This window comes from Nanorana parkeri, unplaced genomic scaffold (genome assembly GCF_000935625.1).
Source record: "Nanorana parkeri isolate BGI_ZX_2015 unplaced genomic scaffold, ASM93562v1 scaffold239, whole genome shotgun sequence".
Lineage (NCBI taxonomy): Eukaryota > Metazoa > Chordata > Amphibia > Anura > Dicroglossidae > Nanorana > Nanorana parkeri.
This window is the reverse complement of record NW_017306507.1, coordinates 1224937-1250449: the sequence shown is the minus strand read 5'-3', so window position 1 is coordinate 1250449 and position 25513 is coordinate 1224937. Positions and strand designations below refer to the sequence as shown.

The window sequence follows — 25513 nt, the reverse complement described above, 5'->3', positions numbered from 1 at the left end:
ATATTCTTGCAATGTTTCATTTAGTCTTCTACAGAGTCTCCTTTTCTGTACTTTGCCCACAATCCCTAATGGGAGAGGAAAGGCTCCATCTTCCATGTTTGGGTGAGAACTAGGCCAGAATACAGTGTAAGCCTTCATATAACTCTGGGGTGGCAACTCCCTGGGTTTCTCTGTCACATGATTTTTCTAATATCTTGTTTGGTACACTTTTTAGTATAAAAAATACATAATAGTTACATAATTTCCTGTGATTTTAGGAAATGATTTACCGTATTCAAAATATTAAGTAGGATAACAATTACTGGTTTAGAGCCATGATGTCGCAGGTAAATATCCCTCCAGCTCTGTGCTTTAGTCAGATGCTGAAAAAGGAGAGCCTTCTACCCCCTATAGGAATCCTGACCTCAGTGTTAAAGAGGAGACTTTGCATGGAAATAACTGTGTTGGAAAATAGTTTTAAGCATGTAGGAACTCTGGAATGGTGTCTCCCCAGGGCTCTTTGCATTGGTGAAAGAGTAGGGGGTCGGAAGAATCTTTTTATCTAATTATCAGGGAAAGGAATGTCGTCTTTTGGTCACAAAGTTTCTATAATAATCGGTATGAAGCAGGACAGCAAGGACAACCAATCGCACCTCCTAACCTTCACAATTGACCCATCACTGTAATTAGCAACCTCACTAATCAATAATAAAACTTATGAAATAACAGGGTATGGTGCCACTGCTAATTTGGTTACTTTTCCACAGTTCAGGGTCACTTTCATGTGTATTTTTGTTAAAATATATCATAAATATCTAAACTTGAACTGGAAGGGTCAGAACTCTGAGCTCTTTCACTTTGCTTAGCACTGTAAATGTGCCTACAAAAAATGCCCCTACTCATTCAAGCATCTTAATAAATAAACACAATTGATTTAAATGCATTATAATAGATGATCATGCAGTCCTGGAAGAGCACACACACACACTCCCTTAGGCAATTTTTCACCACTATGTCTCATGGCTCACACCATGTTTTTTGAGAAGCTTACTGCTAGACATAATGATACCAGGGATAATTATAACAACACCTGGACTTCTTGGATAGATCATTTATTTCTTCCCAATTTCAACAGAGATTCTCAGTCTTTAACTTTGCTGTACTGAAACTGTTGCTGTCATTTCAAGGGAGGTATCACTGTATCCGCTTTTTCCCTGTGTATCGTGTAGCCTGTGGCCTTTCCTCCACTCCCTCCCTGCTCCCCTTCCCTACCCTTAAGACATATTAGCTGTATATTAGAGTGTCATCACTTCATTTTTCCCCCCAGTTATCCCAGTCCTCTGAGACATGGGGCCTCTCCTCCACTGATCCTGTGCTGGGGATACATGAACCTCTCTTCTATTTTTGGGGTTTCTACTTATGAATTCAAATATGTTGTTACTACAGGGTTATATATTGCTCAAACTCTTCCTCTTGAATTAATTTGTGCATATGTTGTGTTTAACATATTGGTTGTACACTAAAAACTTTAATAAATATATATTGAATGAAAATAATGTAAAGTGTAACTAAATAAAAACACTAAAACTGGAGATAAGATTATGAGAGTGGCGAGATTATTATACTTGTAAGCACATTTCTTTCTCAAAATAACATCTTTTTAAACAAATGTCATCTGCTTGTGGATATGAAATCAAGCTCAGCTCTCTCAAAACACAGGCTGCTAAATTGGCAATGAAAATCTATTTTTTTTAAAATATTACTTTATTTCATAGATTTGCCAGTGGATATGTCATTACAAAAACAAAGTAATATTTAGGTTTCAAAAAGCAAAAAATGAGCAAGAAGTTACTCAGAGTTTAACTAGGGATACAACTTATTGGAACAGTAATATAACCTACTAAATTCCATATTGACCAAAATGAAACCATTTTTACCATGCCATTTCCCTGTCTGTATAATACATGGATGTCAGGGACAGTGAATTGATAAATATATAACATAAAAGACCGGATCCAATTGTTAGGTAGGAATTTTCATATAACTGCTGCTCCCTATTTCGCTGAATCTTTTCACTGTTTGACATGTATTTTACGGTAAAGGAAGCTTCTAGTTTTATATTTTTTTGGCATGTGGTCAGTTTAAATTGCTCAGGTTTTTGAAACGTTCACATTAAGAGAAAACTCTTTAGATCTGTTTGCACTCTCAATTGCTCTCTAAACACACACATTCTTTGTTTAAAGGATTATCTGAGCCCATATTAGTTATGTAAAGCATATGCTTTCCACTTAGAAACTTTGCAGATTCTATAAACTTAGACTAAGTCATTACAAAAACAACCCAAAAAGGAACACCACAAACATGGGTGAAAGTAGCAGAGGTGAAGGGATGGTTGAAATGCCGGATTTGCTGATGCACGGGGATTATCACATTCTTCACTTTTTCTGATTTACAGTATATGTATTGGAACCTGGGACTGGATTAATAATTGAAGTGTGGACTTTGATGATCATAGGGATATTGTATATTTTATTTTTGTACATTTTCATTAACTTTGTTGATACACAGGGTTTCAACTGTTGGGGATTTTATTTTCCTCTTGAGGAATGTATCAGGTGGGGAGTGCAGCACATTTATTTATGATTATAAAAATATAAACACTTTATTAGGATCATAAAATATTATACACATCCATAAACTTGAGCTTCATCATACATAGTTTGAGCCCGAGGTCTCCGTAGTCAATCAAATGTACAACTAGTCCATCACCAGAATGACATATCCAGTGACGGTAAGTCATGGAGACAGCATCTTTACGCATTTCACAGTGGTCACTGCTTCTTCAGGAGAGGGCTTAATGTCTGCATAATACAAACACAGTGCATGTAAACACTATGACAATCATCTAATACAATGCAATATAACATACTTTACACAATGATTCTGCTCCAATCTCTGGTACATACATTAAACATCCAAAACACACCACTCGTACCTTTACCTGCCAACCTGGACAGGTCCGTGGAAACAGGGGCAATCTAAGTGCAATTAGGCTCATTGAAGTACAACCATTGAAGATGGTATTAAACCCGCCGCCAGTCCCAATAATATCTGATAAACAGCATTTCTCATCCCTATAAATATGTCCACATAGGTTAATTCAGAACCCACAACTTAAAGTGATCTTAAAGTGAAAAAGATTTTAAGCGATTTCAAATGCTGATGAAACAACTTACAATAGATGCTGCTTCTTGATGTTTAAAAGTTTTAGTTTCCTGCAGAATCAGCTGGCCCCCTGAGCACTGGTCCTTACTTCCTGTTTTAGAGTGACTCATTTCTCTAGCAGAGTGCTATGCAGTCACCATTGTGTGTGCTAGTAAGGTGTGTGTGTCTATACAAACACACAGAAACAGCAAATCAAGCTACTCCCCTCCCTCCGCCAAGCTAGTAGATGAACAGTTGCTGGAGTCTGCTCTGTTCTGTCCTTTGGGATCTTGTACTGGACAGGAAGTTCAGGGAAGCTAAGCTAAGAGACATGGAAGCAGCTATTCATAAACACGATGATTGTAAGTGTTTAGACAAAAATGTAAAGCAGTACTTTGCTAGGAAATGTATATTTGTTTGATTTGGATTCATTATTGAAAAAAAGTTTCAGAGTTGAATACTACTTTAAGTATATATTCCAAATCATATTGCAATCTAAAAAGACCTATTGTATTTATCCAGTGGGAGGAGTATTTAAAAAATAGTAATATATACCAGGTAATTGCTCCCTATGACCATACATGCAGGGTAGTCGTCTCCTTAGTCTTGCCACCTAAGATTCTATATAGTATGACATATATAGGAGAGAACTATTTTAATCCAAGCCTGTGCCATTATTAATGACCCCCAAGTGTAACCTCAAATGTCCCTTTTCTAGCTTACCTCTTTCCTGTGTGTGCCACTGTGTTCAAGATAGGTGTCACATATCCTGGCTTCAGGTCTCCCTATTATATATACAGGAAGTGTGCGTCATTACTAAATCCACCAATAAATAGGTGGATCAACTATACCAACCCATCCTACCACACAAATTAACTGGCCAGTTCCCACAATAGAAACGATCAATATGCAGCGGTGACAGGATAAGAACCCTAAGGGGGGGCCCCCAACATGCCATTCCTGTCAGAGCAATGTACTGTACTGTATCTAAAAAATGGATCCAGATGCAGTGTAGGTGCCAAATATCCACATCTTTTCAAGTTGGTCCTCAAGATATAAGCACTTTCTGTAGCAAAACATGTGGTGTGTGTGTGTTAGGGGGGTGATGCAAACCCCAGAGGCAACTGCCTCTCAATTATACATGTATATAGTGGTTACATCTGTTCTTACAGAACACAAAATCAAATTACTCAGAAAATAATCCTCTAAATGTAACAACATGTATCATAAGTACACCATAAAACTCAATATCACAGTTTAACATCTTGTAACATGCATTGTGTAACAGCAACGCATGCTTAAAACATAATCATTGAAACTCAACATCTCATTTAGACCCGGGGCCTTTGTAGTTTGTAATAGTTCTCACAAGCAGGGCCCTCCTTACCATTGTTTCTTGATTTGAATTGTAACTGTAATGTCCCCCTTATATTGTAAAGCACTGCACAAACTTGGCACTATATAAATCATGTATAATAATAATATCATATATATATATATCCATCTACTTTCTTGTTGAAATATCTTTTTGTCAATGTTGCCCCCTTATCCACCCATTGTAATACCTAGAATTGGATGTAAGAGGTGTCAAAATTATGCACCATCTCCACATGGCAACTGATCAGAGTGGAAAGCACTCCATTAGATATCAAACATACGTGGTCATGTATTTTGCCGGGAAGTTGATGCTTTATTTTACCTAAATAAAACGAGCCGCATCAACACATCATTATATAGACCACCACCATAATGGAGCAATCAGCGTAATGCTGGGATACAAATTGTTTAGTGTTAGGGAGAGTATATACTTCTCCTTCCTGTATCCAATTGCAATGATTGGACAAGGACTTTGTACAACACTGTCCCTAATTGAATTGCACCATCTATACACCATTCCTGGGGATTCCCACACACATTTCTTTAAAGTAGGATCTGCTGTTAAAAGAGGCCAGTATCTCACATAGATAGAAGGGATGTGTTGATGCTGTGTGGAATATTTAGTAATAATTTTCAGTTTCCTTATGCTCATTGTGCACTGTTCCATATAGTAATTAAAAACAAGACTGACCTTTAGCATCTTGATGGGCTTCTTTTTTTTTTTAAATGTTGGCCATCAATCTCTCATGCAATGCATGTGCATTTCTCTTGATTTTTGGTCTGTGGAAGTTCCTTTTTTAATGTAAATATTGATTAAATTGAATATTTCCCACTAAGGGGACTGGACGTGTGCTATCCACATGTAGGATAGTATTCCCAGCTGTGGGCTTACAAAACAGTGTAGTAGCCAAACTTCTTATCTACTTGAATAAATAGCTCTACATCCAGATAAGAGATCCAGCTTCACCCCAGGTCATAGTGAATTTTAAATTATAGATGTTGTTCTCCAGTGTCTCCATGACTGACTCTAGCTCATAACTTGTGCCAGTCTAGATAACAAAGATGTCATCAATGTACCTGCACCATACCAAGCTTGATTGGACGAAAATTTGCGACACATTGACTGAAGGCAAGATGGACTGAGCTTTATCAAGATTCTGTAAGACCCCTGACTGCCTCTAGACCTATTTCAGATTTATATACTGTGTGTGTGTGTGTGTATATATATATATAACATATAATGAAAAAAATCGAAATAAAAAGGCCCGTGGCAGAAATGTAAACATTTCTATGGTCCATAGGGGGTATATATAAACCGATCAGCCATAACATTATGGCCGCGTGCCTAATATTGAGTAGGTCCCCCTTTTGCCACCAAAACAGCCCTGACCCGTTAAGGCATGAACTCCACTAGACATCTAAAACTATGCTGCGGTATCTAGCACCAAGCCAAATTCTCAGTAGCACCTTTAAGTTCTGTAAGTTGAGGGTTGGGGCCTCCATGAATCGGACTTGCTTTTCCAGCACATCCCACAGTGGATTGAGACCTGGAGACAGGGCGTATTATCATGCTTTAAGAAGCCACTGCCATTACTCAATATTGTTTCCACGAAGGGGTGTATTTGGTCAGCAACAATTTTTAGGTAGGTGGTACATATCAAAGTAACATCCACATGAATGGCAGGACCCAAGGTTTCCCAGCAGAACATCGCCCAAAACATCACATTGCCTCCGTCAGTTTGCCGTTTTCCCATAGTGAATCCTGGTGCTATCTCTTCCCCAGGTAGGAAACCGTGTTTCATCAGACCAGGTCACCTTCTTCCATTGCTCTGTGGTCCAGTTCTGATGCTCACATGCCCATTGTAGGACACAGTTCAGCATGGACACCCTGACCGGTCTGCTGCTATTCGGCCCCATACTCCTGAAACTGTAACACACTGTCTGTTCAGACACCTTTCTTTCAGAACAAGCATTAACTTTTTCAGCAATTTGAATAGCTCAGTACAGTAGTATAGTAGTTCTTCTATTGGATTAAACTACACAGACCAGTTTTCACTTCTCATACGCATCAATGAGCCTTGACCGCCCATGACCTGGAGCCCATGTCACCGGTTTTCCTTCCTTGGACCACTTTTGCTAGGTCCTGACTAGGGAACATCCCAAAAGAGCTGCAGTTTTGGAGTTGCTCTTACCCAGTCGACTAGCCATCACCATTTTGCCCTTGTCAAAGTCGCTGAAGGTGCCAATGTAATAATATAATCAATGTTATTCAGTTAACTCCTCAATGGTCATAATGTTATGGGTGATCGGCATAAGTGTTAGAGCTAAAGTCATTAATGTCAACTTATGGCAATGTGTATGTTGCATAACATATGCAACATACACATTATTTTGTTTTAAATAATCTCCAATGCTCATTGATTAAGGAAGCAACAAGAAATAATCTGACATTTTATCACTATATAGATTAATCATAGGTCAGGTATCATGACCAGGAAATCAAATGATAACCTGTTAAAACGCCAGTCTATAAACCCTCAACCTTGTTTTACAAGTTGGTACATAATACATTGTCATTTAAACTACTTTAATAATTGGTGTACACTTTATTATACAGAAATACCCGTAGAACCAGCACAGAAAAATGCGATTTGCTTTCAGCATAACAAGAGTACTTGAACGTTCTTTCTAATATCCACCAGCATGACTAACACTGCACATAGCAAAAACCGGCATTCCTTTCAACCAGCATATTTATTAAATAGCTGTCCCCACCCCTAACCTCCAAATTACCGTGAATTGAGGCTATACTTAGCCGATAAGCAATGCAACACAATATTAGAAAAACTGTTCCTTATTCATTGTACTTACACTGTATTCTAAACATATGAGTATTCTAAAAAACAAACAAAAACAAAACACACACATTTTCAGTATAAGCAGAAATTTATTTTCTAACTCAAGAGAACAGTGGTTTTAGTGTTATCTTTAACTTGACAACAGTAAGAAAATATCTGTACATTTGGAGATCTTTCTCTACAAAGGCTTATAATGACAATAACACACAAGCCTAACACACTATGCAATATAAAATTACCACAATTGCGTGACCCAACATTCATTATTTTTTTTTAATAAACCAAATAAAAGATGAGTTGTAAGAATACTCCTAAGTTTTATGACATAGTTCAGAAGACATGTTACGTGCAGAATATAAACTATCCAGATAACACTGTTAAACCAGATTAAGGGAATACAAATGTGTAAATATAAAGAATACAACAGGTATATATTATGGAACTTAAGCATTGGTGCATACTCATATGGTTGAATCTTCTACAGAGATGACTTTCACTAATGTGCATAAATAACTAGTTTAGTGAAAACAATTTCCATAGGATGAGAACAGAAGATTACGTCGAAATGTACAATCATGTCTACAAGAAATGAGGCATGGTCACTTAAAAGTCCTTCAATAAGATCTTGAAAATCTAGAGGGCTCCACTGTGAAAACATCAAGGTTCACATAAGCATTCTGTTATTTCAAGAGCGCACTTGAATATTAAATGAAGCTTAAGCAGAAATCAACATAATTAATTCTGAATACTGTAGTGCACAAATATGTTTGTTTTAGAATGAGGGAAAGAGAGTAGCCTAGCATGTAGGATTATGTGAACAAGCAGCAAAAACTCCATACTTCCAATGTACATTATGGACTTTCAGCACTAATAGCACATTCATTGCAAATTATGAATGACGTTGAATCCAATTGCTGGCGCAAGTGAAGCTCAAGCCTTCCTTTGATATCATTGTCAGTACAAATGTTGATGCTTTAAGAATTTTGCTTCCCGAAAGTCATTCCAGCAGGATGGAAATTTTTACTGAAAGTCTGACTCCAGGCATGGTGGCTTTTACAATTTTTTACCTTCAATATTTTCTATAACTTCCAATAAATCTGTAGGTGTTTTTTTACTTAATTGACTGTTCATAAACTCAACTAAACTGGAAATAACAGCAGTACACTTCCAGATTCCTGCCACATTGGAACAGTCTTGATAGCCACCAGTTCTAGTGTTGTGCCTCCGTTTCCTCCCTCTGCTTAGCTATTCACAAAAGCACAGCCCTGTTAAACTCATAGCTTGTGCTTCATAAATAGCATGCATTGGGTAGCTAGAAATATGGTCCCCCCTGTACTTTCCAGAACACGGTCAGTGGATCTTACAAACTGCTAAAGTAGTAAGAAAACACTTACAGATTTAACAAAGTTATACAAAATATTAAAGTTTCAAAATGTAAAAGCCATTGTGCCTAGAGTTAGGCTTTAACTGTTAACAAACCTAACAGAGAATAATCTTAGCAACAAGCAGTGGAAAACACTTGAGTGAAAATGTAGAAAATAATTGTCATCTAGCTCGGATTACTTTGCAATATAAACAGGAAATTAAAAACAAATCTAATATTACTATATATGACCATTTCCAACAAAAGGAAGGAGCCAAATCTACAAAGGAACACATGTAACTTCTAGGGCACTGATGTGTCTGATGAGATGAGCCCTCAGGAAGCAATGAACTGTTTTGTGCAGATTAACAATGCCATTGCACCAAAGGTTTGAATTACAGTGGCTTTGATTGGTTAAGCTGACTGGAGGTGTGGTCATACTCGCAAGCAACCACTGTGTCCCCTGTCCTCCACCACAACCATGCCTTTCAAAATTGCTTTACATTTACTGATCCAAGACGGCAACAAGTAGTAGATTGTAAGCCCTCAGGGGCGGGGCCCTCCTTACCATCTTGTCTTGAATTGTATTGTGATGTCTTCCTTATATTGTAAAGCGCTGTGCAAACTGTTGGCGCTATATAAATCCTGTATAATAATAATAGTGCATCACAGACTCTGAATATCAAGAAGCATTGATCAAAAAACACATGCTCTATTTTGATATAGCTGAAAATGAAGACAAACTTTCCTGTTAAGGCACCATCATCAGTTTATAATTATCAGTAGTTATGATCACAGCTTGTTTAAACTATTCCTTCACACTGACCAGCATTTAAAAGAAAATACCTTCTTTTTCAAATATTTATGCAGGCAGGTCAGTTTCTGACAAACTATACATAAATGAAAGACAAAAGAAATGGATCTAATTAAAAAGTGGCAGAACCAAAAACAAAACTTCTTCGGGTACTAATGATGCCATGTTGGTCTGAACATATTTTTAAGCCTTTGTTCCTCAGGTTAAAGCACTCCCTGTACCAGGTAGAATAAGGTAAAGTCTGGGTTTTTGGTATGTAGTTGTGCCTTTTAGGAGGCTGGGGCTGCCTCCGCATTGCTATATATGTTCCGTAGTTGGGAAGCTTAGTGTAGAGTTAGGGACCACGCTTATAAGAAGTGCCTTGATGTGCCTGTGTGACTTTCCCATATATCTGCAGATATATGTAACTAAAACCTGTTTTAAACTCCAGAAGTTAAACAGATTCATTTGTTTCTGTTGCTGGTTAGCTTAAAAGTGTGCTCGGGGATTTTTTTTTTATAGCTAGAATAAGGTGACATGGAAAGGAAGTGTTGCTGGCAAAGTTACTTCTTCTATTTTATCAGCTGCTGAGGACACAAACTTGCCAATACCAGTGGAAGGACCTTGGAGAAATCTAATGAGGAATACTGTACATTATGAATAACTTCCATGTCAGACACCTAGAGTTTGCTCAGCTAAATAAAGGCTTGTTACTTTTTTTGAGGGCGTTAACCCCTTCATGACTGAGGCCCTTTTTTGGGGGGGGCGGCCCCTTCTTCGGGACGCAGAAGCGATCTGGCGACAGGTAAGTCGCCAGGATCGCTTCTGTTGTAAAGCCGACAGTCGGCTCTACAAGTTTAAACAGAGTGCCGGCGGCAAAAGTCGCCGGGAGTCTGTTTAAACAGCCCCGATGCTGGCGACGTACACTGTACGTCGTCAGTCACGAAGGGGTTAAAAGGGACATACAAACATAACAGAAAAACCCACATTCTGAAACATTCAATGCGTTACAAATTACATTCTGTATTTCCTATAGGATTTCTATAAATCCTTCACATTCTCTATCGCACAGTAAAAACAAAGCACATGATTGTTCCCCAGAGAAATGCGACAGTGTTAGCAAATGACACTGACATTCCAACATCACAAGTCACAGTTGTGTCAAGTGTTGATAGCTGTAGAATTTATTTTCTGTAGGTGTTGAAATCCAGCTCCCTGACCACAGTTATTCTAATACTGAAAGTTCTCTCAGCAGAAAGTGCTTATAATTTTATTCTTTGGAAACAAAAGAGAAAAAAACCCTAAAAACTTTCCTACTTTTGATTTGTTTTAGATGAAAGTGGGTTCATGAAGTTGTACATAAACTTGACATTCCTCTAGTCCCTTGAGTCAAATACCTAGGCGTTCAGCCTATGCCAGAGCTAGACATGACGGGATGAAATGCACACAAAACAACATATAGAATCAATCAATAAAAAGAAAAAAAAGAACACAGAGGTGCACAAAAGAAGCTGCTGGAATCTCCCTGCAATCCCAGCTGTGTGATGGATTTCCAAATATAAATTTTGGAGTGACTGTGTAACTGCAACATCCATAAGATACTACCTGTTTAAATCAAAGGGGCTGTAAAGGCATAGGGCAAAACACCCTCCAAAGAAAAGGGTTAATATTTAGATAATAGCTGTGTATATGTGTAGTAGTATAATACTGTGTAGTGTTTCTAAAATTGTATAGACAGCTATATATAGCTGTCTTAGCACCGTATGACAGTATGTGACATTGGGTATTGAATAAACATATCAATACTTTAAAAACCCTTCAAGTGTGTGCCGGTGATTTACTTTTATTTACTATTAGTGTTTTGCACGGCGCCATCCGTGTGGTCACCTGGGCACCACATATACCTTGTGGTTTTGAGACCATGGCAGTGCGAATGGGATTTGGACTTAGCTATATATAGACATAATTTTTCTTACCAGTAAATCAGTGGGTTATCCACCGAGGATAATAAAATATAACAGAAATGTGGCAAGTGAGGGGCTACATATTAAACGTGACCTCTATATAGAGGGCAGCCAATATTATGTGTGTAGAGGAATCCTCTAGTCAAGTTACTTGCTCTTTGTGCAATTTGTGTTGAGCTCTCCTAAAGTTCATATCGGTAAAATGGAGTATGTAAAAGCTGGTAAAAAATATTTGTTTTTGCCATGGAGTTGCATACCCCCTTATCAAAACTGTGCTTTCTACCCAACATAACCTTATTAGTAAAAAATACATTTCTATCTTATGCTGTCTCTCACAGTCACTGCCATGTTAATACAGGTAATGCCAATAAGTTTAAAAAGGAATTGCTGCAGCATGCCCCAAAAGCCTCTAAAATACTAGGGCCTGCCATATGAAAGTCTAAACTTTTGAAAAAGTCAGTGGTCAGCGCATACTACAATTCAATGCAGGGCTTAAATAACCTAATAAAGTAAACCTGTCATGACGGAACTATGAAGGCTGCCATTACTTATTTCCTTCTGAAAATGCTAAGTGGTTGTTATCCTGAATAACTTATGAGTCATTGATACCAAAAGAAATGGGCAGATCAGGAAAGTCAGAAGGTCCTGGGTCAGTGACTCAAAGTATTGAAAAAAAGGTTAGCATGACTAGTAACTAACATTTTGCAAAAGAAAGGTCAGCAATGGGAGACTCTATATATCACTTTCATTTAATGCACTCTGCTTTCAACTTTCTTAGACTCTCCTTATCAGCATATTTCTTCTGGGTCAGTACTAAATACAACAAGACAACAAGTATTTTCAGATCGGCTGCCCCTGTGTTTCTCTAATGACAAGTTTCCTTTAACTAGTGCTCTACATTGCAATATAGGATGAGATCAGCAGCACCATTTCTAAAACCTGGATTGTGATATTGCAGGCACTTCCAGGATTCAGGAGCTCCCGGAGTACCATACAGCAACAGGTTGTGAAGATATTGGTATTGGCCGGCACAGTACAGGGTCAACATGTCGACTGAAATGTCTCTTAAATACAAATCTCCAGTGTAGAACTTGTCAACAATACGAAAACAAAATTAACATAAAACATTCATCAATTCTTGATCTATGTAGCAGCAAAGCAGTCATACAAATATAGCTACACATAACAAAGAAAAACACAGAAAAAAACAAAATGACCTAAATGTTTCCTGCAGAGAAAATGTTTTCTTGATTTTTTCAGTAGCAACATTCTGTGCTTTTGTTGATTTGTACAAGCTATAGTATATCTATAATACTGAATTAATAAGAGCTTGGAATACTGACTAAACTAATCACGGAGAAGAATACACTCCTGAAGTAGATAAACATGCTTTTCTTTGCTTCTCCAATGTAAAAGTAGTGTAGATAAATGACAGCAGCTCAGTAAACATTCTTTCAGACACAAGAAGAGCCTACCTAACACACAGCTGACATATACTACTGGTTTATGTACTTTCACAGGGGAAACAGCTGGTCTCATAGCCTCTTATTAGGATGGAAGCTTTCAAAAGGTGCCATGTAGCAGTCAAGAGGTCAAGAAAGCACAGTAAGAGTAACTGTTCCTTTTGTTCTCTTTAGAATAGCAACAGCTTCTTCATGAGTTACACCTTCCAAACTCTGCCCATTCACTGCAATGATCTGGTCTCCTCTATTCAAGCGACCATCTTCTGCTGCTGCTCCCTGCAAGATATAATTTCAGGTTGTTTACAGTGTAATAGTATAGCATAGCAATCCTACAGAGAAGGCTAAAGGGTTTATTTAATATGTGCTAGGAGTAATTAAGCCCTTAAGGACCAAGCTTCAGATGCTTGTATTTCAGTTAAGGACCAAAGCAATTTTTGCTGTGTGTGTTCAACCGCAATTACCTTCTTTCTCATTTATTGCACCAACACATATTATATGCCCTTTTTAAAGGACAAAAAGAGCTTTCATTTGATGTGACATATACATATATAAGTTCTCATTTAGCTCATGATGGAAGCTTACACCCTTAAGGACCCATGAGGCAATTATTACATTATGGATCCTTATGGCACGGACAACCATGGCGGAATAATTCCGCCATTGGTCCTTAAGGGGTAATTGATGTGCCCTAGTTTAAAGAAGCTTTTAGAAGTTTAGTGAAGTTAGACTAATACATTTGATTCTGTATTTACATAAACATGTTTTTAGGGTATGTTAATATAATTTTTTGGTAGACTGTCGAGCTCTGCTCTAAGGTCTGAATATGCTATTTAGGTGTAATCCCTGTCAGACTCACCAGAGACCTAAGATGGGAAGGGAGGTAGTTATGTAAACTATGGATATCTAATGTAGAGGCTGCTGAACATACACTTGCTGCATTTCAGTCGCTGTAAGATCCATAAGATTTTTTTAAAGCATTGATAGCAACTGGCCCATGAGGACACCAACAAGAAAAACACCAAGCTATCCATTGATCAAGCCGACTTTTGTCAGCTGTAGTCATTGTTAACATATGTTAGATATCTAATGTCAGCAAGTACCTTTAGCCTCTGGCCATAGATAGCTGCCTGACATACTATTTCCAATAAAATAAACAACTGTTTTTTAAAGGTTTTCCAAAAAGAACACCTATACAGTACAGGTGCACAACTGTTCCAAATTGCCTTCTTTGTGAACATAACTCATTTTATAATCAGCAATTACATATTCACATGGTGTCCTCTCATCTATACACGACAATATGTGTCCAACTCTTCACATTTCTCAATAAACAATTGTGATATCAGAGATTTAAAAAATGAAGGGAAATCCACCGACAGAAGACCTTATTCACTTGCCACAAACCTTCAGAAAGCTTTAAGTAAATCATTGTTAAATGTACTCTAATAGGTTGAGCACAGAATATATTTATATAAGAGTATATGGTGCAATAAGTACTACAATAAAAGAATTAGCCCAAGCCAAGCAAAGGAGGCTTTTCTGAAACCGTTTTCAGCTAAATATTAGCAGTTGTGAATGGGTACAAAAAAAGACTCTAAAGCTGGCCATACACCTTATAATTATCTGCAGATTTTCTGTGGCCAGATGGAAAAGGTGCAACAGATTCCAACATCTACACTTAACTGTGTGGATGGAGTAATCTCCACCTGGGCCAATCTGTTGCACTTTTTCCATCTGACCACAGACAATCTGCAGATAATTGTAAGGTGTATGGGCACCTTTAGATAAGAATAGTTAATATTGACAGATTCTGTTTACCTTAGAAAATACAGTTTTCACATATATGGGCAGGTCTCCATGTGGACTACCATAACCTCCAACAATACTGAAGCCCAGTCCATCAGGTCCACGATCAAGAACAATGGTATTGTATTGCGGTGGTCTAATAGGAACATATAAGAAACAGTTAGAATTGATACATATACTAACATACAAGCTCCCAATACAGAAATTAGTTGAGTGGCCAGAAGTATTTTCAAAATAAAAATTAATAAGACCCTGGTCCACACAGATTTTCCAGCTAAGATGACTGAGCGTGAATACTGCCGAGTTCAGAGCTGGTGTCTTTAGACAATGGTATAACTACCAAAATCAGATAATTTTACAGCATAGACCAGGTCTTCTTTCCCCACCCTACTCCTTTGCTGCACCAAGTCGATTCAAAGGAAATCAGGACTAGGAGCTCCACAGCCAACATACTGGGTAAGTAAATACATGTTTGAGTGCACGCTTAGATCCCAACATTCCTTTTCTATCCAGGACAGCAACTGAAAATATGAGTATATGCGTAGACTGATCATTAAACAAACATTATACTACCCAACCTGCCCAGGGCCAACATTATATTTTTAGCCTGTGCTTGTAAAAAAGGTAAGCTGATGTTAAAGGTAAGCAAAGCCATAGCACACCACTTATTTTGGAAGTGTCCACACTTACAATCTACAGTCTGCAGATAAATCACCTAAAATTAATTTGAGAGGAATAGATACAAATGTTACCTCCTAATACACTTCCTATATGCAGAGAGAGCTTGCATTCCACTTTACTGGAGATGGACCACTGAGCCACCAATCTCTCACTGGTGTATCAAGGTCTCAAAAACCCAACATATGGAGCACCTCACTTCCTCCATTCAACGCGAGGAACTTTACAGAAAGATATGCTTTTACTGGCACCAATTCACATTCTCTGCAGAAAATGGCCGAGTCTTCATGGAATAACTGGCTTGATTCTCCTTCATTTCCATTTCTTTTCATACCATCCGAGAGGATACCTACATCTTGTATCCACATCAATTGGCAACACCCTGATAGTAGCACACACAATAGGCCATGTCTGGTCCCCCTCCTCTCCACTGTTTCTTTACTTCACCCCCTTCCCCTGCTCTCCCTCTCTTCCCACCTTGTGCTCCCTAACCTTACTCAACCCCCCTTAACATCTTCAGAATGTTTATTAAAATATACTCAACACAATTCCTCCTCTATCTGTCACGGTCTGGGAAACAGGGCACCAAGGAAGGTTGACACCGGGGCTTACGCAGAGGGTTAGTACTAGCAAGTTGAAGATGCCTGGGATGCAGGTCACAGGGAACCCAGGGACTGAGGTGATTGTGCATTAGTGGGGACGTGCTAGAGGTGCAGGATCTAAGGAGGGCCGGGTCTTCACCAGAGCACCAGAAAGTAGGGATGTTACGCTGCCGGACACCTCCCAGGCTGCAGCCCTCTAGCACACCCATGCAGACACAGACGACTGGATGCAGTACCGAGGTTAAGGATTCAAAGGCAGGCAGGGGTGAAGCCTGTACACAGGCTGCAGATCAGGAGCACTGGATACTGAGGAACTCAGGAGGTCACAATAGTGTGATAGGAACCCTGATAAACAACAGAAAGTCAGCAGAAACACAGCTGTCAGGAATTCTTAGAAGAGGCAGGCTGAATGGAGCAAGCACAGGAGCGCCACACAGGAGCAGAACAGACTTATAGCACAGGTATAGCACAGGTGCAAGAGCTCACTGAAGGAGGTGATAACAATCCACTTGCTAGACATACAGGGTCACACTGGGAACACAGAGGAGTCCGAAGTAGATACAGGGAACAGCAACATCGGTAAGTAGCAGTTTGCAGGGACCCAAAGAACATGACACAAAGGGTCTGGCCGAAGTGTAAAGACAGGTTGCTCGAACGCCGAGCAACAAGTGCGCTGGTCTTTTACCACAGAGGTTCAGAGAGGATTGGCAGGAAGCCGAGCACCTCGGAGAGGAGGCAAAACACAGTGCCGGATCAATACACAGGGAAGTGTGACATTACCTTTCTTCAGATACCGTTCAGGTACCTAGTGGGGAGATTCTGTTCCAAAGTATGCAGACATGTAGCCAGCATGTTCTTGTTATGTTAGAAATTAGATCACTCATGGTCTGAGTGATCTCAGTTCACTCAGAGCATGAGTATGTGTGCATATTTTATATCTAACCAACACACCTTTTGTTATTTACCTGGCTCGTCTCAATAATGTACCACACTGACAACTGTACAGGAATTGCTAAATCGAGAATAATAATAAAAAAATCTGACTAAGTGTACAGGCACAGTGCTTGACCAAGGGGGCCTTTTACTATTTGTCAGTGCTTTACAAATATCTTGATCTGCTACTCTAGTTTATCTTCTGGTATACACTCCAGACCCCCTGGTTACATCTTGGATCCTTAATATTCTCCTTCTACCTGATTGCTCCGACCTATAGCCTGTGCTGTACTCTGCTGCTATGTTAACATTCAACATCAGCATTATCAGCTGTCAGGTGACACTAAGGGGGCAATGTTAAAGGCTGCAACCTGGGAGCTGCCACACAGCCAATCTAAAAAACTTTTCACGGGACAGGGGTGAAGCAGCATGAAGAACTGCATCTTGGTGAAGGCCTAAATCTACTACTGGCAACACACAGATTTCATCTTTATTTGTAACAGGTATAAAAAGAATATTTAAAATGTATTTTAATTTGTGTGTCTAAAATCTGACCTTTAATCTACAGCCTACAGGATGAACAAGTCTAGAAACCAATCTCATCCACAATCTCCTTTATGAGATTTTAGATCTTAGGGCAGTGATGGCGAACCTTTTTGAGCAAAAATGAGAAAACTGGCAAGATCTCCAACTCGTTACGTCATGTCCACTGATTTGCCAGTAGGAGATTTGGACGAGATGTCGCTAGTGCATGTGCGCCAGTTGTGGCAGTTTCAGAATTCTTGTCAAGTTCCCCAATTTCCCTCAGTGCACCTGCGTGTCTTCACCTCATCATTGCAAAGCAAAGGCAGCCAATCAGAGAGTATCTTATGCTAACATATTTAATGTTATGCCCTTGGGTGGGTGTGCAGACGCAGTAATGCCCATTGGAGAACTTGATACTACTCTTGGTTGGCCGCGCAGGTGCACTGACGGGAGTTAGAGAACTAGACGAGGATTGTAAAGTTGCGCAGGCGCACTGAAGGGAATTGGAAAACTCGACAAGCATTCTGACATTGCCACAGCTGGCACACATGCACTAGCGCCATCTCGTCAAAATCTCTAACTGACAAGTCCCCATGACATGACGTAACAAGGTGGAAATCTCGGTGAGTTCGCCATTTCAATAGAACACCAGGGCGGTCAGACCCATTTTCAGGGGGTGGGCTTGGAGCAGGAGCACCAGGCGCCCCTATCTTAATCCGTACCTGGGCTCACGTGCTGGCAGAGGGTGCCCTGTGTGCCCGCTGTGGCATGCGTGCCATAGGTTCACCACCGCTGTTATAGGGTATCAGACACTTGCATACGGCAGTCATATAGAGGGTCCTTGAAGCTTATATAATGGCAAAAAACAGGAACCATGGCTTAAGATGCGACACACACTCAGCCCCTTGGGACTGGTTACAACTGTTCCATCTGTGCCTCTGACTCAATTTCTACAATGTGCACATACCCCAAATCATCTTGCAAAATGCTGCTTGAGGTTAACCCCGAATAGTTGACAGCAGATCCTGTGTGTTCTTGCTGTTGACCAGTAACTACGCTTACATCACCACCAGCTACTACCTGAAAATGAATAACAAAATTGATTAATGACATTTTATAGGGTACTAAACATTCACATATCTGACTGATTGTACAGGTGAATCTCGAATAATTAGAATATCGTGCAAAGTTCATTTATTTCACTAATGCAACTTAAAAGGTGAAACTAATATACGAGATAGACTCATTACATGCACAGCAAGATAGTTCAAGCCGTGATTTGTCATAATTGTGATGATTATGGCTTACAGCTCATGAAAACCCCAAGAACCCCAAATCCACAACCTCAAAAAAGTAGATTATTACATGCAATCAATAAAACAAGGATTGTACATAGAACAATATCGGACCTCTGAAAAGTATAAGCATGCATATGTACTCAGTACTTGGTTTGGGCCCCTTTTGCAGCAATTACTGCCTCAATGCGGCGTGGCATGGAAGCTATCAGCCTGTGGCACTGCTGAGGTGTTATGAAAGACCAGGATGCTTCAATAGTGGCCTTCAGCTCTTCTGCATTGTTCGGTCTCATGTCTCTCATCTTTCTCTTGGCAATGCCCCATAGATTCTCTATGGGGTTCAGGTCAGGTGAGTTTGCTGGCCAATCAAGCACAGTAATCCCACGGTCATTGAACCAGGTTTTGGTGCTTTTGGCAGTGTGGGCAGGTGCCAAGTCCTGCTGGAAAATGAAGTCAGCATACCCATAGAGCTCGTCTGCAGAAGGAAGCATGAAGTGCTCCAAAATCTCCTGGTAGACGGCTGCGTTGACCCTGGACTTAATGAAGCAAAGTGGACCAACACCAGCAAATGACATGGCTCCCCAAATCAACACAGACTGTGAAAACTTCACACTGGACTTCAAGCATCTTGCATTGTGTGCCTCTCCATTCTTCCTCCATACTCTGGGTCCTTGGTTTCCAAATGAGATACAAAATTTGCTCTCATCAGAAAAGAGGACTTTGGACCACTGTGCAACATACAAGGTCTGTTTTTCTTTAGCCCAGGTAAGACGCTTCTGACGTTGTTTGTTGTTCAGGAGTGACTTGACAAGAGGAATACGCCTCTTGTCAAGTCACCTTTTCACAATATTCTAATTTTCTGAGATTGTGGATTTGGGGTTTTCATGAGCTGTAAGCCATAATCATCACAATTATGACAAATCACGGCTTGAATTATCTTGCTTTGCATGTAATGAGTCTATCTCATATATTAGTTTCACCTTTTAAGTTGCATTAGTGAAATAAATGAACTTTTGCATGATATTCTATTCGAATTCGAGTTTCACCTGTACACTGTCAAAACCAGCTGAAAGTGTATGTAAACACGGAAATACATTCTTTATTTGTGCAACACTTGAACTTTTAACCTCAACTTTAAAGCAAGTTCCTGAAATATGAAGTATTTTACTATAATCATATTTTAAACCTAAAGGTTTATATAGTCCTATTGTAAGCCAAGAGACAGTGTGTATTTTGACAATGGATTAAAATGACATGCATGAATGGAATTATACAAAGCTGCACTCTATTACCTGTAGCTCGATTGTGCCTGAAGCATTTTTCAGGAGGCTGACAGCCTGTGCGTGACTCATTCCTTCAGTTGAAGTCCCACATATACTAACAATTCTGTCACCAACCTTTATTAAAGAATAAAAAGATTTGTGAAGAAGCACAAAACTGGTGTCAAACACATTACTAAGTCACCACGGTGACACAAAACAAAATACTATATTATTACATAGACATTACAGATTGAATCAGATAGCGTGGTGATAGTACAAAGAGGGCTAAGTATCATGAGAAAATGAGTAGAAAAGGTAAAGCTTGGTAACCCTGATTACAATACAATTCTATACAATTACTTTTCTACAGGGTATAATAATAAAACAAAGACCAGGAACCAAAAATATGTGTAAGTAAATGGCTGACTCTGAAGTCCTGTATGCCACGTAAATGAGACAAAATCTCAAAGTTGCTGATTCCACAGCACCAAAAAGCTTCATCTTTTTATATTGTTCCTATGTGCTGTGGGAGAACATTACATTTCCATATATAATTGGAGCAAGGGCAGGGAATAGGTGATTCTACCAAGATGTAGGAGTGCCAGTTCACCAGACCCAAATGACAGAAGAAACCTGCCCTAAATCCCACGGAAATGTAACTGAAGATCGTATTTTGCTGACAACATGGATAACCACAAAAATTACACTGGAAGCAGAATAACTGTTCTTTGAAGACAAGCACAGCAGATTAATGAAATTCCAATTCTATGAACCAAAACATGCCGCAGAAATGTTGACTGGCCATATTGTTTGATTACATCTAACAGCAACAATAGCTCAACATTGCTTGTGTGTCATAGGTGTTACAATGAAATATTTCAAGCATAGTGCAGAGTTTTATTTGCTTTATGTGTATGTCTACTGAGAGGAACATCAGGAGCACTTCTTTAGAATGTACTTATAACAGTCTTACAAATGTATGAAATGCTGGAACAAAATGCATACATCAACAAGGTGGAACTCCTGACAGGACGATTGTATGCACTGCATTAATGCCTCACCACATACACATTTATACCTTTAAACGTAAAGTAAATCATGCTCCATAACCCTTCTATAAACAGAAAATGTGCCATCAATGACTTTGTTAAGGAGAGGAAATAATGATGCCATGAAGGGTTTAGATTGCCACCTGGTGGTCAGTATAGAAAACTTTAAAATGTCAATGATTACATTTTGGTACATGAAATGACCATTAAAAACACTACAAAAGAGAAAATTAACTCATTATGTAACACAGTCCTTTTTAGTATATTGGAATGTGTAAGTGTCTTGCTATATAAGGGATTTACAATTACTTAGAAGCATAAGATTAACCAGTTGTCAATTCTTATATCTGTAGCACAATCATTTCAACAAATCATAAAAATTTTTATTTTTGTACTCCCCATGAAACCCCTTTCTTGGAGTTCATTAAGGGACACATGAAGTCTTTAACGTTCATGTTAAACTGCTGCCTACAGGAGGATTGTACACCGGCAAATGGTAGAACAGCCCAGGATAACCCCTACTACTACCAACCTGCCTCAGTTTTGTAGCAAACCAGTACCAGGAGCATGATAAAAAACACAGAGGAGATGGGACATGTGTGAATGGACTCCAAGAAAAGGATTTCACGGTGATTAACAAAAATCCTATTTTTATGATTTGTTGAAATTATTGTGTGAAAAAAAAATGCAATTTTCTTTCTTGAAGTCTTTAAGAGGAAGTCTTTAACCTTCAGTTCATGCAACAACAGTCTAAATGAGGGGTGAGTAACAAAGCAAACAATTGTTAACAGGTCTGAGAAAAAAAACAACGGAAAACTGTGCCCTGTCCGCAGCTCAAAGAGCCACCCGAAAGACCTAACGTCAGAAGCTGGCTTTAGATGAGGTTAGAATATGGTAGAACTTAGAGTGTGAACAGAAGATAAGGAGACAACCTTGCAAATCTGGGAAACAGCTGTTTGATGCCAAAGAGCCCAAGAAGCACTCATAGATCTAGAGAAGCTGGAGCACCCCTTTGGGGTCCATCTGGGATGACAAATATGGAATGAATCAGTCTAAACGAAAGAAGCAGTGGTTGAAAAGCATACTCCCACAGTCTGAACTGTATCCAGACAACAGAGGGAAATTTAATTTTGGTGAACTGAACCCGTAAAACAGGATGACAGAACAAAGTTCTCCTTCAGGTCCTCCTATGCTGAAAGCAACAGTGGGTGGGTACAATAGCCAGCCTGCTATTGCAATTTGAAATGGCCAATAGCAGCCTAGCTATCCATTCCCCTGCTATCTGTTGTTTTTTTTTTATTCTAAAGGCGGCCGCTGTCAGAATACAAAAAAACAAAAACCCAGCAGATAGCAGAGGAAGCTCTTCTGCTATCTGCCATCATATCAGGGAGGTGCCCCCCCACCTCCCATGGAAATGGAGAGCACACTTTCCTGAAATTAGTTTTGGCAGGTTGGGATCCCTGTACATAGGTGTATTAAAGTGTACCTGTGGCTTTTAAGAGTTGCTAATCTGGCTATGGAATGATATAGCATGTATAATCACATGCCTGCGTCCAAACTTTCTAGAGACTGTTCTGTTTTCTTGCTCTCCTGGGCACTCTACTGAAAGGAACCTGTCAGGACATAAATATGGGAGCTGCCATCGTTTTGATGTTGTGTAAACAGTGTATGCACCAGAGTTGGTATCCTTATTCTAAAACACTGCTTCGTTAATCACTTACTAATAACAACAAGGTCCATATAAAGTAAATATACCTACTCTGAGCTTCCCAGTCTGGGCCACAAGTCCATTTGCATGCATCATGGCAATAAAAATGGGTACATCTCCCAGGGGACTTCCAACTCCACCTGCAATGCTAACTCCCAGGGAATCTGAGGGGCCCTGTGAAAACAATAGATTGGATAAAGTTAATTGCTTAAGTACTTAAGCTTTTTAATGCTTCTCATGACATTCATATTATTTTGCCACATTTTAGTACAACTATGGTAATACATTTCAGTGTTTATCTTTTTATTTCACATGATATTAAAGGAAAAACTTGGAGAACTGGAACATGTTTTGAATAGGCCTCAAATCTTTTCTCTGGAAATGGTACTCTTAGACTCCGTTGACACCATGGCATTTTGTGGCTCACCGAAAAAGAAATACCATGCATTCCTATAGCTCCCATTCCCACCTAAGCGTAGGGTCACGCATAAAAAAAACCTGTCGCTGGAAAAAGTACATGAGCTTTTTTTTCTTGGCAGATCAGCACGATTTGTCCCCATAGACTCAATAAGAAACACTTGGAAATGCGCAACACAAATATTTTTTGTGCATTTTCTATTTACATGTCACAAACTGCTCGCCAAAATACGTGGCTTAATATACCTGTGGAAACACGCGGAAAACGTGTGAAAAACTGCACAAACAAAAAAGTGCATAATCTGCACTGAAACGCTGTCGCTTAGGTGTGAATGAAGCTTTAGTCATAGCTCTAGCCCAAACCTGATACTGACAGTAGCCCAACGACAGCCATATGCCACGCCAAAACCTAACTCTAGAAATATCATCAGTTTACACTAGGGATGCATCAATACCGATACTGAAAAATGCCCTAATACATAGCGCCGATACTGGAGCTTTACATTTTTAAATAGATTTGGCTGCCTGAGGTCCCGCACTTGCTGGGGACCTCAGGCAGCCTGCTGGGGACCCCGCAGCAGCTGTCTTTGACAGTGCCGCTACGGCCGCACATCTCTTCTTTCCAGAGACTGGCACAGCATTGGACAGCATCACACCTGCCTGTACAGCCCTACAGAGCCCGGAACTCGCCAGTACAGCCATGGAGATACCAAAACGCAGCCCTGGTGAGGCTGGAACGCAGTCCTTGTGATATCCACATGCACCCCAGGTGAGACTGCACACAGCCCTGGTGAACACCCGCAGACACACAGCCGCACTTCTGAGCGACCCTCGCAGCCTTCTAGAGCCTGCCATACCCTCCTGAGAGCAGGTAAATAAACTTTTATACCGTGGCTGCCTATTGTTCTTCTCTTATTGGTTTATGTCACAGTGCTAATCAAATGCAATGGAGGATGGCAACCGGGTATAGAGGACTACAAAGAGGGATATGGACTGTGCATTATGGCTTGTTCACACCATTTTCTGGTCCAGATCTGGAGCAGATCTGCAGATGCGGTGCTATCTGTGCAGTGCGTTTTTGACGTGTTTTTACCGTGTTCCAACAAAACATTTTTTTTAGGGGGGGAGTGGGGCTGTCAATATATTAGCTGCAGTGCGGTGCGTTTTCGTTGCGTTAGTGCGTTTCCGGACTGTACAAAATGTGACATGCAGTATTTTCTCTGTCTGGTGAGAACTGTAGCCAATAAAACACATAGGGATACATTTTGGGTACAGGAGTGCACGGTTCTGGTCCGGACACAATCCGGACGTCGTGTGAACAAGCCCTTAAAGTTTAGGGTGAATGCCAAAGTAAAAGGTCCATCTGCACTGTTCATTAAACATTCCAAATGCATGTGCACCTTATTCAGTGCTAAATGACCCCTGTTCATCCCATTTTTTGAAGTACATGCTTAACTTTCAGAGCTTTTCAATGTGCTTCCTGAGTACCATTTTTCCACACTGCACACATAACAGGCACTTACCTTCTTTATTTCCACTGTCCTTAAGCCTTGAATTTCTGAAGCTGTGCAAAGATAAAAAAATTAAATAAGTTCAGGCTCACTGAACAGTGAATCATTTGCTGAAGCCAGTCTATTTGCCAAAAAGTTTATAAGACAAGGTGACCTCCATGCATACAATGCTATAAACAAGAAAGACACAAAGCAAGCAAACCCCCGACACTTATTACGTAGAACAAACACTAAGATCATTTTTTCAGTGTTTCTAAGTTCAAGCAATTTGCAGCAGAATATATTATTGCATCTGACAGGCTTACAATAAAGTCAACTTGACCTTAAACATTTCTCCTTGTTTTGAGAAATCCCACACTCTTTTTTACAGTTACGATTCCCGGCGGGTTTTCTAGCCTGCTGGTTCGACGGAAGACGTGCGACCGTACAGTAGAAAACGGTCGCATGCCTTCCATACACTGTACGATTCTCGTACGATCGCGGGATTACCCGCGATTCTCGTACGAGAATCGTGCAGTGTATGGGCACCTTAAGTATGCAACCTTTCAGTTGTTTTATTTGACTATGGCTTATGGAGAGAAGTAGAATCAGGTGAGTAACCAATTCAGAAATATTTGATTAATCTGAATATCTGCAGGCAATTGTGCTTCATGACCTGTATGTTTCTCTGCAAACTGGGCAAATGTTTATGTATTTATACATGAAAGTAGAAAATAATACTGGTTG

The 25513-nt window shown here is 39.6% G+C and overlaps 1 protein-coding gene across 1 annotated transcript in view; it reads right to left on the bottom strand.

The window, feature by feature from the left end:
• Nucleotides 1-12775: 12775 nt before the first annotated feature.
• MPDZ (multiple PDZ domain crumbs cell polarity complex component) overlaps nt 12776-25513 on the bottom strand; it is a 132269-nt gene continuing 119531 nt past the window's right edge. Inside the window, exons 46-51 of the mRNA XM_018556477.1 lie at nt 24800-24840; nt 22911-23033; nt 20133-20237; nt 18513-18625; nt 14820-14943; nt 12776-13277 (exon numbers count right to left, since the gene is read on the bottom strand). Coding sequence (XP_018411979.1) covers nt 13131-13277; nt 14820-14943; nt 18513-18625; nt 20133-20237; nt 22911-23033; nt 24800-24840 — 653 coding nt within the window. The 3' untranslated portion in view covers nt 12776-13130. The remainder of the gene's footprint in view (nt 13278-14819; nt 14944-18512; nt 18626-20132; nt 20238-22910; nt 23034-24799; nt 24841-25513) is intronic.